Source organism: Lonchura striata, chromosome 8 (assembly GCF_050655825.1).
Source record: "Lonchura striata isolate lonStrDom1 chromosome 8, ASM5065582v1, whole genome shotgun sequence".
In the NCBI taxonomy this organism is placed as follows: Eukaryota; Metazoa; Chordata; class Aves; order Passeriformes; family Estrildidae; genus Lonchura; species Lonchura striata.
Genome location: NC_140710.1, coordinates 9,394,025 through 9,410,647, shown reverse-complemented (window position 1 = coordinate 9,410,647; position 16,623 = coordinate 9,394,025). Strand labels below are relative to the sequence as shown.

Sequence of the window (16,623 nt, the reverse complement as noted above, 5' to 3'; positions counted from 1 at the left end):
GGAAATAATCAGGTGGCCAAGAACCTAAATGGTGCTTTCTGATGCATTGGTGTTTTTCTGGTAACTTTTCAGTTGCCATAACAGGACCACGTTAGACAGCGAGTCCATACATAGCCCCCCAAATGTATTCAGTGTCTTTTTTATGCTGATTCATCTGGATTGACATTAAAAGCTGTGTGTCAGAAGGATGCCACCTCCTCCATATATACATTGTCACTTTGAAGAAAAACAATTAGTTTGATGCTAGCAGAATACTTAGTTTTTTGTGGTAACATAAAGCTAGCATTAAAAATGTGAGTCTATACTATAATTAACTTTAAAGTGACAGCTGTCTCGCCACACATTTCCTTGCTTAAATGAATAACATAAGAAATATTTCCCTTATGTTGGAAAGGATGGGAAAGACCTGGAGATCTGATGCTTTTGGTAATACTTAGCTCATTTTTTTTTCCCCTAACTCAGCATATTAAATGACCATCTGACACTCATAATTGGACAGGAAATTTCATTCAAATTACTGCTACTAGGTATTTCAGTATGGCCTTAGGACAAAAGCACTGCTTAGGGAAGAAAAAATCTGCACTTTATCTTCTGAAAATCTCTTCATGACAATAGTCTGTTGGATTGCATGGAAATGTAATGGATATTTTGCTCACTAATGGATGAGTTTTGGGGAGCTTCCAATATGCTCTCCATTTCAGGATATTTGCACTGCTTAAATGCAATGGAGGAGGCTGGTCCAATGAATGGAAAGAAGGTAGGTCCTCCTAAAACCCCCAAACATTTGTAATGATTCAGGCAATCCACCTGGACTGTTTGTGTTTTAGTGGGAATCTAGTTTATGTGGGATTCTATGTAAATAATATTTTATGTTTATTTTGAATACTCTTGGCTGTTTCCCTGCTTGACTAAAACCCAGAGAAAGAGTCTTAGAGGGTTAATACTGAAGTTTTGAGCCTTGAAAGCTTTTTGTTCAGATCGAAACTCTTGTATGAACATTTGGCTATTGCCCAGGACAAACCAGTTTTTCAAGTAAAAACCTTTGTGGGGAGGAAATGAAGCAACACACAAATTGCAGACAATTTCATGAATTATTTGGATCCTTCACCCGAGTGAGACTGCTGAGTATAAAATAATTTCTCACTGGTGTTTTAAGTGAACTAAATGAAATACTGGGGTAAGAGACTGGTTTGAGGAGAGGTGTGAGGAAAAGGGAGATCCTGAACTTTAGAGAGGACACTCAGGTCAGTTCTACTGTGGAAAGGAAGACAGTACACACGGGCACATGATTGGCCTGGAAATGTGCAGTTCTTGTGTTTAATTGAAGTCGACACATTTGGGTGTTGGAATCCTTACAGAGTCTGTGCATCTGCTTATTTTGACTGTTTTTGTCTCTGACAAGCACATTTTAAATCTGAGTGCTCACCAGCCTGAAGCTCTGGGATGGACTTAGAGATGTATCTGGATGTGAGGAACTCCTGCCGTGATGTGACCCTTTGCAGCCCCCTGTTCTTTGGACAGGTGTTGTGGTCAGGAGCAAGCTAAGAGACATTCTGTGGTGCACTTGGGATTCCTGTTATTTTACTGGCAGCTGGATGTTGACCTTACAAGGAGCTGTACACCTTAGAGAAAAATGTATTTTTTACAAGGAAGTGAGAGGTGCATTGTTTGGCATGTCATCTTCTATCACCAGACACCTACCTGGAGAAAAATTAGTTGTTAGCTGGGTGGTCAACACTTTGGATTGGCCACTATTTTAGTTGCTTTATTCAGCAAGTAAATACCTTTTCAAATCATTAAGGAAAACACCTTTGAAGTTATTTGTTTCTACATTTGTAGCTAATTATCAGATAATCCTTGAATAGTTTTTCTCCACTCATAGCCAAATTATCTTTTTTTTTTCCCTGTTATTTTGAGGACTACAGATTAATACCTAGGTGTTCTTTTGAGTAATTTGCTGATAAAATGAAACATACTTCTGTAGTGAAATATCATAGGTTATTCCAGTTTTTTTGTTTGTTTTGGTTTTGGTTTTTTTTTTTTTTTTTTTTTTTTTTTGGTTTTTTTTTGTGTGGGTTTTTTTTTTTTAGTTTTTTTTTTGGTGGGGTTTTTTTGTGTTTTTTTTTTTTTTTTTTTTATGTGTCAGCTGAAGGTGGAAGGGTCCAGAGAACTGGGATTCAGGAGGAGAATGCTTACAAGTCCTGTGCAGGAGAGACCATGTGCGAGATATGAAATCCAAGCCACCTGATACCAATCTCTTTTGTCTATCACTTTAGGCAATGCTGTGCAGTAAGTTGGATGTGTTTTGAGATTGTTAGCTTAATCAATCACTATCTTTCCACAAAAATGCCTCAACTGTCATGTATCACATGAGGACAAAACTTAGTCGTATATTGAAAATCTAAGCAAATGTTATATATCAGTATGATGTCTCCCCATATATTCATTGCTGCCTGCTGTGTTTACGTAGCACTAAGCACATAATTTAAACTCCTTCAGAATTAACAGAAGACGTAAACGTCACTTGACGTTTTCTGTTTGATGTTGAAGGAGTTTCTTCTGGTATCATGCGACACTGGCAGTGAGCATGTGCCAGAGGAGGGGCTCACAGTGATGTGAGGTAAAAAATCTCCTGCAGGCACACATGAGAACAGTCTTGCTCTGAATCTTTGTTCTCTGAGGAAGCGAGCTTGGATTGCTTGGATCGCTTCAAATGCTTGGTGGCATTTGAAATTACTTATTTCCAGTATATCGTGCGTTTTCCTGTCCTGTAATTTTTTTCCAGTCTTGATTGCATGGTAAATTAGGATGTTACAATTAGCAGACCTAATTTAAATTAAGCATGATTGCTATGGAATTTGAATACCTGACTTTCTCTAAGTGTTTGCATTTGTCTTCCTCTGTGTCTTCATTTGTGAACGTTCTACAATTTTCATGGGTCTCATTTGTTTTCCTGCTGGCCATGCAGAACAGAACTGGGGCAGCAGGAATGCTGGGATTTCACAATACATGGCTCCCAGAAATGAATTTTACAACAATCTTTTACACAGAAATAGGCTAATGCTATTTAACAGCCCTATCTTTCCCCACTTTGTCTCAGAGAAAATTTGGGCTGTGTTTTCCTGTACTTGTGAGTTTCTGCTGAAGTTTGTTAGACACCATTTGTAAAAATAATACTCAGATGTTCTTAGTTCCTTTGGTTATGAATAAGTATATAAAACATTCAAAAAGCTTTTAGCAGTGTCTTTGCTTGCATTGTGATCCAATTTTACATGAGTTACATTTATTAAATATCTACTTTTTGAACAACTGTGTAAATTACGGCTCTGATTTTACTAGGTTTTCGTTTTTTCAGTCTTTTATTTCTTTTTGTTATCACTGCTACCATCGATTTATTTTTTATACATTCATATATTTATATCTACTGCTCTCTACCATCTTACTGTAACTGGAATTGATTTTGATTTTACTTTTCAGCCTTCTTAAGTAGAATAGCCCTTAAAACAAGTACCCTTTCTTGGCAGTGGTGAGCTGCTTCAACCTTTGGATGTACTGCTGGTCCAAGCTTTAGCTGTCAGCTTGTGACTTCTAATGTTTGTGTTTTTCTTCTGCTGAGTTTTGTGAATGGTTGTTCCAGCTCCAGTCCTCTAAAATTTCAAAACTCTCTGTGTGTGTGTATCTATTTGTAGTACACATTTGTATCATTATTAAACGAAAAAAGCCATCCTTCTATGAAAAATTGATGGCTGTTGGATAATGAACATTTGGCTCAGCAAGTAGGCTTTACACAAAAGAATGAAGTTTAACATGTAATCAGGCTTGATTTGTCCAGAAACTTCCCCTTGCTTGCAGATCTGAGGGCTGGTCTGTGTGCCAGGGCAGGATCTGCACTCAGGGCCTCCCCCTCTTCTCCTACCCTTTGTGATTTTGTCGCTCCATTAACATGAAATGCCTTCTACAGGTGTATTTTCTTATCATTTTAGTAGTCAGCTTATTTGATCTGATAAACACTGCAGTATAGATATCTAATGCGTTTTTGTAAATAATTTTTTCATGTCTTTTTAAGTGTGTTGTTTTTATCCAGGAGAGTGGTTTATTGACAGACCTGTCTGTGTAAATGAGTAAGGACCACATAAACTGAATGCTTTATTTCAACATGGCTGTGTATCTCTCTACATGAATTTACACCAGTTTTAGTGCCTACACTGAGCATTTTCAATGTCCACAGCTCCTTCTTTGTGTGCCTCCTTCTTTGATAAGACAGCTCTTATCTCAGTAGCCTCTCTTCCCTCTCTGCCATTCAGTGAGTACATTGATTAGAAAAGTCCCAAGCAGCATTTTCCCTTCTGAAGCTGAAGGGAACAACCTGAGCCATCCATATTCTCTCTCTGAATCTGTTTTGAATTAAAAGCATCACATTGGCAAATACATCTCACCTTTGTCTTGCTCTGGTAGGGAACTGCTCTGCTCAGCCCTGGTGGAGTCCAGGCAGGCAGAGCATGGCATTTTCCTGTCTAAGCTTAGTCCTAGACAAATGTCAAAAGTTTTGTAGGCTGCCTACTGAGACTACAGGTTTATTAAGCCCAGATATCTTCCTAATATGTCCACTGGACTATTATCAGACTCCCTCATGCTTTGCTGTTATTTTTAAGAGAAGTTTTTGAGAATCTTTCTCCCATCTTTGCGTGTGTGCAAACATGAGCAATAAACTGTTTTCAGTGCTTTTGTTTGAAGGCCTTTAGAGGCTGAATGTTTGTGTGTACATGTATATATGTTCTTTAATACTTGCATAGAAAAGTGGTTTTACCCTCTTGAGGAAATGAACCCTTCTTCATTGGACTGGCTTTTAGAAGTATCCTGTTTTTTTTGGTGGTTTTTTTGTTTTTTTTTTTCCAAATTTTATTAAATTGATGCTGATAATTTTCTTTTGGTTTTATTTTGTAAGAAGCTGCTAAGAGTTGGGAAACATTATTGCTTTAGGAAGGAGAAGGTCTTGGTGATGAAAATAGAAAGGCACAGTCTCACCTTCTAAGTTTAGAAGCAAAAGTATAAATTTAAATTATCATTGTAAGATAAGCAGATTGACACTGATTTTCTGCATCTATGTCATTACCTATTACACTTTGCAAATGGGGATGAATTTGAGAATTGTTTGCCTATTCAATGAATATTTTTTTATATATTCAAATTCTGTGAAATGAAGAAAGGCAAAATATAATCCTAATAAGATAAAATGGCACGATTCTCACAGCAGGCAATGGTTGGGTCAGAAAGATAGGAGGGATGAGAGTGTTGATGTGTCAGTGGTGCAAAGCATGGTGATGTATATGTTGCAGCTTACCCTGTTTTTTGTGTATTTTTTAAAAGGTCAGATATTTTGGTCCCTTTAAGCTTCTATGTTGAATCCAAAATATCTACAAAGCCTTTCTGTCAAAAGGAATGTAGAACTGAAAAATTGAGGGATGGTGGTTTTACAAAAAGCTACCTAGAAATGGTGTGGAATTGGTTGCAGATGAGGACCAGGGGAGTGGGTTTATTGTCTAACAGCGTGCTCTCTTTGTTGTCTGCTCTTCTGGCATGTTTCTCCAGATGCAGTGCCATGTTCTGTTCAGGATTTTCTGTGCTCTGGTATGCTGGAAGCTGCTTGCAAGTTAAATATGCTGGGTGATGCTTAAGAAAGCTGATGTTGCAGAGCTGAGGATGACAGTAAGTGAGGCTCATGTGCAAAAAGCAGAAGCACCAGGGGTGGGAGCACAGCCCAGCACTTGTCTGAAAGCCACAGCAGAGATGCAGTTCCAGCTGGGAGGAAAGCACATCACGAGTGTAACATTCTGCCAAGCAAGCACAAACCCTGACACTCTTGAGTTGGTCTCCATAGCTGGAGAGGATGAATCTTACCAACAGAGCAAAACCTTTCCAGTGGAGCTCAGGAAAGCACCTTAAGAACGTGTATTTTTAAAATGTACAAATAATCTGATTTTATTGCAAACATCCTAGTTTTATTCAGAATGCTGCCACTCTGGTTATTACTGTTTGGCCATGTGAAAATCTGTGTTCTGTGCAGTAGAGGCAACTCCCTGGACAGTCTGGAGATTAATTCTAGAATAGTGTATTGTTAAAATAGATTTAAAATTAGATCAGTAATTAATCCTCATGCTGAGATTGGGAACCGCAGGTAGCTGGTAATGAGCTAATTTGTAACATTTTTTGATTCTTAAACTAAGAAAATGCTCTGAAATGAAGAGAGCTGATAGTGTTGTGTGCTACAAAGCAACCAAATGAGTTCTATTATTATTTTATGTAGCATTTACATTAAACCTGAAAAACTTTCTTTCCATTTTCAGCTTATTTGCTTGTTTCCTGGGTACATCTTTGGGGAGAGTGTCTAGAGCAGGTTTGTTATATTACACACCTGTATGTAATGGTATGCTCCACGGTTAGAGGATTTGAAACAATATAAAATCACTATGTCATTTCATTCTGGAATTTGTTTGCTTGTATTTTTTGGAGAAAAGAAATGTGATAAACCAGCTTCTGTGAGAATTGCCAAGTAGAGATTTATTTAAAAAACAGCTATGCTATGTGAAGCATTTAATAATAGATTTGGAGGAAATGGGAAATGAAAGTATGCAGTAATGCTTAGCTTTCATTCAATCAGCCTTTCACACTTTGTGATGTAACTTCATGGCAGTATAATGCATAACACAACTGAAGTAGGAGATAGGAGTGCTTGAGAAGGTTTGTTTTATGTTTTTGCCCATTAAATAATGTCTGTATTTATTCTAGGGTCTCTCTTCCATAAGCAGAGATTTTTTTTCTTACGTTTTTTGTTTTGTGCTAAAACAAAAATGGGCTTGGAATGTGTTCAGGATAAAGTGGATTCATGTGGTTGAGAATGGCTGTACCAGTCACTGTAATCTGTTGTGACATCTCATTTTGTTTGGCTTTGCAGAGTCGTTCCTAGGTTGTTAATAATGCAAAAGGTCTGGACTATACAGACTGGTGTAAGCAGGTGGGCACCAGCCTCAAGCATTAGGCAAATTAGACATAAATTTGGTGTTCACTGGCAATTCCAGCCTTTTCTTTTGTAATTTCTTAGCTTGTGGTGATGCTGCTTCTTCAATTCAAGTTCTAAATGAAGTAGGAGGGCTTGTCTAACATATAGCTTGGTTTAGATGAAAGGAAAATGGTCTTTCGTGCAATAAGTTAATTCCTAAGTACAAAGATGTTAATTTTCCTTAAAACAAAAGAACCATCTGCACCCATTTTACTCCTTGCTTTGTAAGTCTTGCATTGCTTGACTCTGTTCTCACGCTGGTTAATGAGCTTGGTAGCATGCTGAAAGGTGTGGTGGCATTGTGGAAAATGATGTCCTTGGTGTGTTTGACTCCTGTGCACTCCTTGGATACCTGTACAGAAATATAACCCACACTTCACAAGTTGACTGCATCTTTTTCGTCTGTGCTCTTCTTTTTTTGTCTAGTTTATTCTGTCTCATGGGCTTCAAAACAATGGGCAGTGCAAATTTGTGTAGAGCCTGGCTTGCTGAACAACTTGCATCTGTTTCTGTGTTTGTTGTAATTAAACTGTAGAAAACTTTTTGTGGAAGAGGACCCTGCACTCAGGCAGTTGGTTTTCGTTGTTGATTTTATTTAGATTCCAAAGTTAAATCCTAGTTGAAGTTCTTCAAAAAGATGGTAGAAACAGGAATACTATAATCCAGTCTCAAGATCATGGGAGTTAGGTATTGATCTTATAAAGGAGTGAATGGCAGGTACACATTGTCCAGAGATGCACTGGACAAAAGCTCTTTAGTTGTTTAGTCTGGACAAAATAACCAGGAAAGAATCCAAATTCAGGATATTTTCTGGCTCCTGGGACTTTAATGGCAGGAAATAAAAAGCAGTTTTCCTAGGTGATGTTGGGAAGAAGATAGTTCTGTGTCTGTTGTGGTGGAGACTCTGCTTGCAATCTTTAAGAAGTTGCTTGTTGGACTTGTGCTTCCATCCTCTGTATCTTAACTGTGTGTAATTGTATTTCTTTAAAACAAAAGAAGTGTTTATTGTAGGAATGTGCAACCCCCCAAACCTACACCATGAATAATAATACTTTTTTCCTCTCCAGTTATTCTAGGATGAATAATTCTTAAACTATTCTTGAATATGGAAAAAAAAAAGAAATCAGTTGAACCAGATGCTTACTTATCTATTTTAGAGAACTAATTATCCCTGTTGTTGGTAGTGCTAAAGCTTACAAAATTGCTTCCATCTTTGAATTACTATAATTAAGACGATAACTTCCACATCTAGTTAACATTGCTGTGCAGCTGCTGCATTCATTGACATGCAGATTTTGGATTTTGTAAATTTTATGTCATTGTGAATAAAAATTTTAAATACTTATTTTCATTTCCAAAATGTCTGTTTCTCATAAAGAACTCTTTGTAAAGCAAATCAACTGAAACCAAACTTCTGTAATATCAGAGGAGAATCTGGTGAATTTTGGTTACATGATATTACATTTTAGGAAAATATGTAACCACAAATAACTTTAGTAGATATGACTGCTCTGCTTTTGGATCCCAGTTCTTAGGGATTTGAGTTAACTAAATGGAGTGTCAAATCTGGAACAAGTCTGATGTTTGGCTTCTGAAATGCTATTTTGAAAGAAGGTAGTCCAAGAGTTAATCTGGCACTCTGACAACCTGAGGTAGTTTACAAAATTCTAAAATAAAAATTTTTGGTCGAAGGTTGGGCATGATGATCTGGTAGGTATTTTCCAATCTTAGTGATTCTATGACAGATCACTAATATGAATAAAATGCATTCATGAATAGTAACCAAAATGTGATTTAAGCTATACTTTTTCAGAATATCTTATTTCTTCATGTTGATTTTTGTCCAAGTCAATGAGGAGGCTCATGCAATCAGGGTTATCTTGTTTACTTACATACTCCAGCAGTTTCAGCTACGATAAATTCGTCAAGGCCTATAAATTCAGATGGATTTTGAGAAACTTCCTTATCATTATTCATTTATAATAACCAGCAACGCTATGAAATGGCTTGATAGTGGTGGTTGGTTATTTATATTTGCATTGTTTTTTTCTGTGGCCCTCGCTTTCATTACACGGATGCCTCCTGGGCATTAATCAGTTTGCTCAGTGAGTTGAAGATGTCCCCTGAGTAAATTGCTAAAATAAAGACTCAGATATCGATTTATGCTGAAACTGAGTAATTGATTTATTTTTCAGACTTTTTCAGAGTAGGCACATGAAACAAGGTGCACTTGTGGTGCTCATTTTCGAGCCTTGCCCTGGGCTTGTCCGTGGGTGAGGAGGAGGAGGAGGCTGGTTGGGGTGCAGATGAAGAGCTGGGGCTGCGTGCAGGTCTCAGGTACAAGGCCAAATGTGCTCAGAAATAACTCTGGGCAAGGTTGACATTTCAGTGGGTCCAAAAGCAGTGTCCAGTTACCAGACCTGTCCGATGTCCCGCAGGGTTCAGTTTCAGGAACGCGCTGGGGACACTTCAGTACACGTAACAAATGATATTTTTAGGGCAGGCAGAGAAGTTAACTCCAGGAACAGAGTAAAAGCTCTATTTCCATAGTGATGCAAAGGCATTGTTTCAGCAGTTTCAGTGTAAGATATCCATTTTATCCATGTTTTTAGAATTAAACCGAGATGCTCCTGTGGTCTCACAGGTTTCTAGACTCGGGTTTGGCTGTGTGGGTGTTTGACCAGGGAAGGGAGGGCAACACCTCCAGAGCTCTGCATGGGCTGGAGCTCAGCCCTACAGCCCTGGGCCCTACAGAAACTCTGTGCTTTTAAAAATGTGTTTTGCCTAAGCTGGAAAACCTGGAGGGGATTTGCTCTCTGAAATGATGAAGTGAGATCTGAGGGAAAAAAAAGGTTAACAAGACCCATAACAAATTGTGAGAGGAAAGAAGGTTCAGGGCAAGACTCACCTTGTGTTTAATGAAAACAGCAAAACTTTGGCTTATAAACAAATAATAATGCTTGCAATCTCTCTGGACTGGTTAAAAACTGATTTTTTTCTAGTTAAAAAGGAAGGTATAGCCAACTTTCTCCCCTTTTGCTTTCTCCTATTACTCCTGTTTTCTTATGTAGGTTGAATTAATTCTTGAGGAAGAAAGCATACAGTATTGTTTTGAGAATTCACAAATGATAATAAATATTTAATACAATTTAAAATATTAACAATATGATCTCCTCATTATCTTTGGCCTGGTAGCTCACTTTTGAACCCAGCACTGTCTGTCTGTCTAAAATTAACCTTCCAGGAAATAATTTTTTCTTCAGTGGAACTGCTATTGCCAGCAGTTAAATTGACTAGTTTGAATTTCTTTGGCACTAAGCCCTGCTTAAAGCCAGCTTTGCTTCCTTCATATTTGGCTATTCTTTAGGAGGTGCTCAAATGCTGTCAAGGTGACTTGTAGGGGCAGAGGTCATCCCACTGAAGTCTGCTTGTTATGTCCTCCCTTCATCCTTTTTTGTTTTAGTGCCTACCAGAACTTCATCACTCTTGTTCTGCATTTCCTCTAGGATTCCTACATCTGCTAAAAGCTTTTTCTCTGTATGCAGAAGGCTCTCTTCCACCAGTAGAGAGTGTGATTGTACTTAAGTATTTTTCTCAGCGTAGAACATGAATTTGAGAAGTTGGGTGTTGTATTTTTAGTCTCTGTGTTTAAGTTTTGCCTTATTGCCAACACACATAAGTCATAGCAATGGCTAAACAGACCCAAGTGGTGTTTCTCTTTTTCAGATGAGAGATCCAGGAAAATTAAAAGTTATCCAATGCTGAGGGTGCAAAGAGAATAATGTTTTATTCCCAGCTTGGGCTAGGCTTTCATTCCAAGCCATTCCCTCCTCTGAGTACATTTGTGTAAACCTGACCTATTTTAAAGGGTCTCAGCTGTGCTTGCTGTCCATCCCCTTAACCCTTTCTGTTTTGGCTCCTTATCTTGGCAAAGACAGCAAAGAAAATGGGTTTATAAAACTCTGTTCAACTGGGAAAATGCAGGCAAGCAGTTAAAAAGCTCTGAGTTTGGGACAGTTCACTTCCCCTGTTATGCTGTGGTTTAAATATACCAAGTTTCCATAGTCAGCTCCAGACATTGCTGTGGTAAAGTGTGCTTTAAGAACTCTCTTTAGCAAAGAGATAAAACTGTAGAGAATGGAGCTCTGTTTTCTCACTGTACTAGTGGTTTTTATTGAGCAAGACCTTAAATTCTTACAATATATTTGATACTAAAATACCCAGATTTTTTTTTTATTTCTTACATAATAATATATATTACACTAGACTACTCAGGAATTTCATGCTTCAAGAAAGATTGTGTGCTAATGTAAACAATGATTATCTGGTATTAATGTTGGAATTGAATATTCTGGGTTTTTTCAGCAGTTACTGGAATAGTGTAACTGAACTAATGTTAAAAATATCTGTGAACTGGGATTTTAAGCTTAAAATCGGGCTGTTAGTTTTTCCATGAGATGTGCACAATGGCAATCAGTTTTTGGATGGACTGTTGTTGAATAATACATGAATGTAAATGGAGATTGTATGGAATCAGTTGGATAATTCTGAGGAATGCTTTAAGTACACTAAAGAGCCTGAATAGCAGTTAATGGTGCTTCAACTTTATTACTGTTTATTATAGTTGGCGGTTCAGTTGTGTTTTTTTCTGCATCAAGTTCTCTAGTTTCCTATAGAACAGCAATAAAATAAGCTTACAAATAATAATAGTCAGATGCACTGTATCCTGTGGCAGCAAAATACTTTTGCATTAAATTGTAGTTCTTGGCAGCCCAAGTGTGTTTATTGTTGGGCAGCTCCAGCAGATCAGTCAGTGCACGAAGGACCTGGCAGATGTCAGCATTTGGGGTCTGCAAGCAAAGAGGCTTTTCCTGTGCCTGGGGATCCCAGTGTGGAGCTTCACAGGGCACCCTTGGAGTGGGGCCAGAGAGCTCCTTCCTCAGCCTTTGCTCAGCTTTCCCTGTTCCTGGCTGTTCTCCCACCCCTATCAACACCAATGGGGTTCTAGGTGCCTGTTTTGGGAACTGCTGAAGTAAGCAGGAATGTTTCTGCCATGTAGGAAGCAAGCTGGAGGTACAGAGAGGAGATGTATGTAGCTTGGTCAGTTGTAAGATTTTGCTGGCAACTTCATTTCTTCTGTTTAAACAGCAGAAGAAGTGGCAGTCACAAAGGGATTTAACTGTCTAACTGCTCTTCTTCACAGATTCCATCATTTAAAAGAGTTTTGCTCACCCATTGCATTTCCTTTTATCAACTTTAGAGCCAAACGTTTGCTACCAGCAGTCACGAGCTGGGAAGCAAATGGAGGACTACATCCTTCCCTTCATTTGGCTCAGCTTTCCCAACAGGGAAAAAATAAATCTGAACTGTCCCATAAGTGTCACTTTCCTTGCTGGAACAAAGGCATGGCAATGAGTGGAGTTGATGTGGTAGAGACGAGTCTGAAACTTTCTTTGCAGAGTTTTCCATCGGTATTGCCACATGTGTTCACAACGATTTTTGGATCCCAGGCTTTAAGTTTGATTAGTAATCCCCCTCATCTGCTGGGTTGTGCTAACACTTTGCACTTTGTAATTTTAACTCTGCCCTAAGGAATATGCTCTAGTTTCTTATAACCAAGCCAATAATTGTAACAGATTTATTTGCTACATTGGATATTGGTAAGAGGATCCAGAGCACTCTGGGCTATATTACATTGTTTTTTTGCTTTTTGTGTGAATTGTAAAGCATGAGCTGCACGTATTCTGTGAATCAGAAATAAATTACTGGCTATCTCCAGAGTGTTGAAACACTTGCTGCTGACAAAGTACCTTTCTTCCCTGTACATTTCCTTCTTTGTAGGATCACTACTGAGGTCAAGAGTATGAGAAGATCCTACCCTAAGGACTGAGAGCTTCCTCCTCAGCAGGAAGAGATTCTACAGGAGCTACCTCGTGCTGTTGTCTATCTGAACATGCCTAATGGTTGGTTTATCTTTCTTTCTTTCAGCTGTCGGACAAGCAACAGGAAGAGTTTGATTGTAACATCCAGCACATCTCCAACTCTCCCACGGCCACATTCTCCTCTTCATGGACACACAGGTAACTCCCGAGGACTGCTCCACCAGCAGTAGTCACTCAATGCAGTGAGTTTGAACATACTGATACTCAGCATCAAATTATGCCCTATGGAAATTACTCTGACTGTGGTTTTTCACCTTCTCTAACTTGTAAGAGGGTCCTTATAGTTTCAAGATAAATGTTTTATGTTCTGCACTTTCTAGTTTGCTTCCATATCCGTCCTCCACTCTTCCTGGGGGATTGAATCCTCTTACATCCTGCAAAAGAGCCTGAGATAGAAAACAAAGCCAAATAAAATTAGATAAATGCATTTAAGTGAATCTCTTGTTTTGAGTCTCTGAGCATAGTTAATTTGTGCCAGTGATTTAACTGCAGTTCTCATGAGGAGGAGCATCCTGCCTGTTTCCGTGTGCCTCCAGCAGCCTGGCAGCTGTGCAGTGTGCCATCTTACGGTCTCTGTCTGCTCCTCACAGCAACATGAGGTGTTTGGGAGTTTTATTTCTTTTTTACACTGCTCCCAGTTTTACCATGGCAGCAGCTGGGAAATGCTCATTTCAGAGCACATGGGCAGGGGCTTGTTAGTCATTGAAGTGAAGTGTGTGGTGATGTTCTTCCAACAGAAAAAGAAGGAATAATTCTTCAGAAAGGGTCACACATGGAGATTCAACAGCTTGCCTGAACAGCATGTTCCCTTGTTTTTGTTGCTGAGGGAGGTAGATGACGTGTGACGACTTTGGTTTTGCTATTTCAAAATGCCAGAGAGGAGGACTGGGCTCCAGGTACATCCCTGATGGGCAGCAGTCAGTAGCAGGAGACAGCTGGAACGTTTGAAGCACATCACCCACAGTGGAGCTTTCTGGAAACACATCACTGCTGCGTGTGAGACAAGGAATGTTGTTTTCATTATAATCAGACTGTCTTTCTCCTACATGGCAGTATGTTCTCTAAATGCTTTCTGGAGAATGAAACTGAGGCGATGCTGAGAAAGAACAGCAAACTGATGGTAGTAGCTCAGCTAGAAGGAGCCATCTGCTTTTGTTTGCAGAGCTTTGCATCCCGGGAGGTGATATCCAGCCTGTTGAAAGGAAAAAGGAGGCTGAAGTTACTGTTCAGGGATGCCCATAAAAGCCTCATTCACTCTTAAGTTTTTGTAAAAATCTGCCACATTTTCTTGAGATGCTATAAAAAGGCCAGTCATGGAAAGCTAGGAAGATGCTTTAAGTACATTGTTATTCTAAAACGACCCATGATTTTCAAATTAAAATGTTAGCAAAATCTTAGAGATGGTATGTTAAACCCATTTTCTGCTTCAGAATCTGAAAGAAAATGCAGGGCTAAAAATGTGTATAGGACCATCTCCTTCCACTTCAAACTCCCTTGCCATTGTTGTGTGTGGTTATGGTAGCGACAATTTTGTAAAATTTAGTTTAAACAAGGCATTTTTCTTGGTAGAAATTCTTCACTTAGTTATGTTGTGCTTTTTGCTTTGAATTCATATATGTGTTGGTTTCACTAAATTCTAAATTACCTCTATGAGCATTTAACTGAGAAAAATAAATGCTTGGGAGATTGTAACAAAATATTGACATGATCACTGGTCAGAAAACAAATGCAGAAATATTCATAATAGAAACATGTATATTGTATTTTCTTTCGATTTGCTTTCCTCCTCTATTTAAAAAATTAAGTTTCTTCTGGTGGTTTTGATGCTGTTTCATGCCTTACAAGCTTATAATTTATTAGAAGTATGTGAGTGTCTTTTGAAAGGAAGAGTAACTACTCAGTGGTGTGCCACCTTACTTTAGCAGTAATTTTGAAATATTTCCTTTTTTTCCCCCTGATGTTGCATATGGGATTTAAAATTATTAATTAAAAGGACATCCTTTGTTACCTGCAAGAGTAGCCAGTAGTGCACAGGAAGATAAATTTATTGTAATTTGTGTTCTCTACCACAGTCTTCCCGGGGGAAAAAAAAATATTCAAGAGACAAAAGTAGATGAAATTTAGAGTAGAGTCACAAATATTTTCTTAAGAAATATCATAGATGAGGAGTGAATTTGAGAACAGGCTGTGATATTTGTTTAGTATTTGAACAGAATCTGTCAGTCTGTTTGTTCAGGCACACGCAGTGATGAGTTACTAAGAAATGCTGGTGCCTTTCTCCGGCCTCTTTTGTCTTGAACTTTTGTTTTTTCTTCTTAATGCCCATTCTGAGCCTCTCCTACAAATCAAAGGAACAGCAAGCATGCAGAGAAACCAGGGAGGCTTTCTAAAATCTTTCTGTTCAAACACCACACTAGAATAAATTCCTGAAATACTAAAATGAATACACTATCTACACAAATATAAATAAACAGCAGTAATATCAGGAGTTACTCTTCTGTACGTGTTGTAAAACTCAGTGGGTGAGATCTAGGAGAGTTGTCTCTCTGTCAGGCAAACCTAACTCCTCATGAGCACTGATCCAGGCAGAGGGATTTCCTGTCTCAAACAGCATCCCAACAAGATGCCAGACAACTTCATATCCTAGAAAATTTAGAAGAGAAGTATTACTTAAAGAGCTCTCAGCATTTGAGAAAGAAGTACATCCAAACATTTTGAACCCTTCCATGAAATCACTTCTGAATCAAGAGCATTGAAGTGTGCTAGTTCCCTTTTCAAACTGTATGAAACAGCATTTTCCAGAACGAGCTGGTACTTGGGCATAAAGAGCAACAGCTCATGAGGAAGTTGCTCTGTTGGTTCAGTCTCCCAAACTTGTAGTGGCCAGTTTTATGGATGCAAGTTTGAAAATTTTGCCTTTATTCTAAATTCTTTTTGTTTTGAAATGAGAGGGGGAAGTAAAGAGGTGCACATGTGTATTCCTTATTTTTTTTTCTATTTCTTTGAATCCATTTTTTAAAATCTGAAAATTGCAAAGAGTTTACACCATAAGGTTCATAACTAAATTAGCATCAGATTATATTTTAAATCAAAAAGCTTAAAATAGAATAAGTTACATTGTAATTTAGTAGTAAAGAAATAGGTAATAACAGCTGGGAAATTGAAACTCAGGCTATTTTAAAATTTACTTTCCACAGCTGTAACTAGTCAGGTTGTTCTCTGGCTTCCAGTGGGGACACTTGTCACTGCTGGGACCTTTGCCCTGCTCAAATCTGTAATGGCACACGGAGGGGGCTGCTCACAGCAGCACTGTGCTACTGAATTCAATGATTCTGCTATTACACTGCTAGTTCAGTTCCACCTTCTGGCAGAAAAATGGCTATTGCTGAGGTGCCTATTTATTTATTATTTTTAGAGTGTGCAGAGTGTGTAACATCCCACTAGATCCTGCCCTGGTTATCAAAGCTCAGGTTCATCATCACATCATGCTGAGATCCTTGGGTGGTGTGAGAGCACCATGGCATTCATTGTTTATGAGACTGCTGGTACACACAGAGTGCTTTAAATATGGTGATAATTTTGAAATTTGTATGTGTTGGAAGGTGTCTAAGTCTGTAGCATGCA

The 16,623-nt window shown here is 38.5% G+C and overlaps 1 protein-coding gene across 19 annotated transcripts in view; it reads left to right on the top strand.

The window, feature by feature from the left end:
- MAST2 (microtubule associated serine/threonine kinase 2) overlaps positions 1–16,623 on the top strand; it is a 203,705-nt gene that overhangs the window by 125,108 nt on the left and 61,974 nt on the right. For all 19 annotated transcript variants that reach the window (XM_085585688.1, XM_085585687.1, XM_085585686.1 and 16 more), the window contains one exon: positions 13,046–13,137. In XM_085585688.1, the coding sequence (XP_085441814.1) occupies positions 13,046–13,137 (92 nt within the window). The remainder of the gene's footprint in view (positions 1–13,045; positions 13,138–16,623) is intronic.